The sequence below is a fragment of the Penaeus monodon genome, chromosome 42, assembly GCF_015228065.2.
Source record: "Penaeus monodon isolate SGIC_2016 chromosome 42, NSTDA_Pmon_1, whole genome shotgun sequence".
Taxonomy (NCBI): Eukaryota; Metazoa; Arthropoda; class Malacostraca; order Decapoda; family Penaeidae; genus Penaeus; species Penaeus monodon.
The window spans coordinates 22371083-22373582 of record NC_051427.1 but is presented as its reverse complement, the minus strand read 5'-3'; the positions used below and the strand labels follow the sequence as shown (position 1 = coordinate 22373582).

At 41.8% G+C, this 2500-nt stretch overlaps 1 protein-coding gene across 1 annotated transcript in view; it reads left to right on the top strand.

The window, feature by feature from the left end:
• LOC119598945 (potassium channel subfamily K member 13-like) overlaps nt 1–433 on the top strand; it is an 82845-nt gene extending 82412 nt beyond the window's left edge. Inside the window, exon 7 of the mRNA XM_037948656.1 lies at nt 169–433. Within this exon, the coding sequence (XP_037804584.1) occupies nt 169–334 (166 nt within the window). The 3' untranslated portion in view covers nt 335–433. The remainder of the gene's footprint in view (nt 1–168) is intronic.
• Nucleotides 434–2500: the final 2067 nt, after the last annotated feature.

The following is a 2500-nucleotide window of genomic DNA, read 5'->3' as shown; positions in this document are numbered from 1 at the left end:
TTCCCACCCCTCCTCCCTCCCTTCTCCCCCCTCCCCCCTCCCCTTCCCTCCCAACCCCTCCTAAACGACCTTCCTTTTTTCCCCCTTCCCTACCTTCACACGAAAATAAAAAAATAAAAACAAAACTAATTATAACCTCACGATCTTTCTCTCTCCCCCCCCCCCCGCGGTTTCGCTCGCCGTCATGCAGAAACAGCTGTACGAGACCGCCCAGCTGGGTCGTGGCCACGCCTCCTCGCCCCACCCACGCCCCGCCCACGACGAGCGGTTCACCCCCGGGCAGGTCGGACCTTTGGCCATCGCCTCCTCCAAGCTGTGTGATAGCATGTCTTAGCCGAAGAGAAGGAGAAGAAGAAGGAGGAAGGAAAGGGGTGCGAAGGAAGGAAGAGGATGAAGAGGGGTGTGGATACAGGAAGAGGATGAAGAGAAGGAGAAGAAGGAGGAAGGAAAGGGGTGCGAAGGAAGGAAGAGGATGAGAGGGGTGTGAAGGAAGGAAGAGGATGAAGAAGGGTGTGAAGGAAGGATGGAGGAAGTGAAGAAGAAAAAGGAAAGGGGGTGTGAAGGAAGGAAGGAAGAAGAAAGGGGGTGTGAAGGAAGGATAGAGGAAGAGAAGAAAAAGAAGAGAAAGAAAAGGGGTGTGAAGGGAAGAATGGAGGAAGATGAGAAGAAAGGGGTGTGAAGGAAGAAAGGAGGAAAGGAAAGAGGGGAAAAAAGGAGTATGGGAGAAGAATGGAGGAGAGGAAGAGGGAAAAAAGTGGTGTAAAGGAAAAGTGGAAGAAAAGAAGAGGAAGAGAATGGTGTTTTAAAGAATGCCGAAGAAAGGAAGGAGGAGAAGATGAAGAAAATGAGGAAAAAGAAGAAAAAAAGGATACATAGAACACTGAATAAAGAAAGGAGGAAAAGAAGAAGAAAATGAGGAAAAGAAAGGAAGAAAAAAAATATAAAATAGAGGAAGAGGAGGAACAGAGGAATAAAAGGGGGTATAATGAATGCTGAAGAAAGAAATGAGGAAGAGAAAAGAAAAGGTGCATGAGAACGTGAAAGAAAGAAAGGAGGAGAAGAGGATGATAATTTTGGGGAAAAAAAGGAGGAGGAAAAAAAAAAGGCTAAAGGAGATTTTAGAAGAAAGGGAGACAAAGAGAAGGAGGAGGAAGAGAAGGAGAGAAGAGAAAAACAAACAAACAAACAAAAAAAACTATACTCACAGACGTCCATTTTCTTCCTGTTAGAAGTCCCTCTACACTTCCCGTTTTCTGTTTCCTTGGTGTGACTATTTCTTTTTTTCTCGTTTCTTTTGATTGTTTCTCTATTTTAAGGTGATTTGCTTCTGTTTTTTCGGAAGGTGAAAGAGGAGTTTGATATATTTATATACAATGGAAATAAGAAAACTGAACATAAGGGAAAATTAATCAAAAGAAGTGGCTTTAAAAACGTTGTTTCTTTCTCAAAGTGGAGAAAACAAGTGAAAGAAAACGGGAAATTTAAAATACGTTTTCTACATGTGCTCCTTCAAATCATGTTATTAATGAGTGTAATCAAACAAGTGCATGAATATGACATGATCTTCGAGACTGATGAAGGAGGGAGAAGTGACGATATCGATTACTTAATGGTATCGAGGCAACTGGAAGGTAGAAATGCGAAAGTGAACAGAAAACGGGAACAGTAAAGAAAACGGAAAGGCTTTGCCGTTCTGACGTTTGGAAAAAAAGAAAAAAAAAACTTTCCTTCCTTAGTGAAAGACAAATAAAGTTTCTTAAAAAAAAAAAAAAATCAGGCCTTCGAAAAATAACTAAATAAATAAAATGAAGGAGAATTTCCCGCCATTTTGTCAAAAATCTTTTACCTGCCTCCTCCCCCTCTCCCCCATCCCTCCCTCCCCCTCTCCCTCTCTCTCTGTCTCCTTTACCACAAAGCCTTTTAATCATTAACGAACGGTTTTCTACTAACATGCCATTTCCTCGCTCACCCCTATCATTTCTTGCTCTCTTCCCCTTAAATCTTCCATCCCATTCTTTCGTTTGTGCTTCTTTGCTTTTTTTATTTTATTTTCTATCTTCCACTGAGTAGAAAAAAAAAAAACTTTTAGTGCCGTCACTCTACCAACAATGACGTCATAGTTACCCATGAGCGACGTCAGAATTTGAGAGTAAGAGTGACGTCATAATTAAAAAAAATTGATTGACGTCAAAATTGTAGAATATGAGTGACGTCAAAGCTTCAGGGAACGAGTAGCGTCACGATCTAAGGATACAAGTGACGTCAAAGCTTCGAAGTCCGAGTGACATAAGAATCTCAAAGTATGAATGACGTCACTCTCTTATACATAAGAATGAAGTCTCTGTATTGATGCCAAGTGTAGGGAGAAAAACTAACAGTGCCAGATAGAGCAAAGTGTCAAGTGCCATTTCACTAACAGACGTGCACAGGAGCAACAGTGCAGTGCCAGAATAACAGTAAAATTTTATCTCCGTGTGTGTGTGTGTGTGTGTGCGTGTGT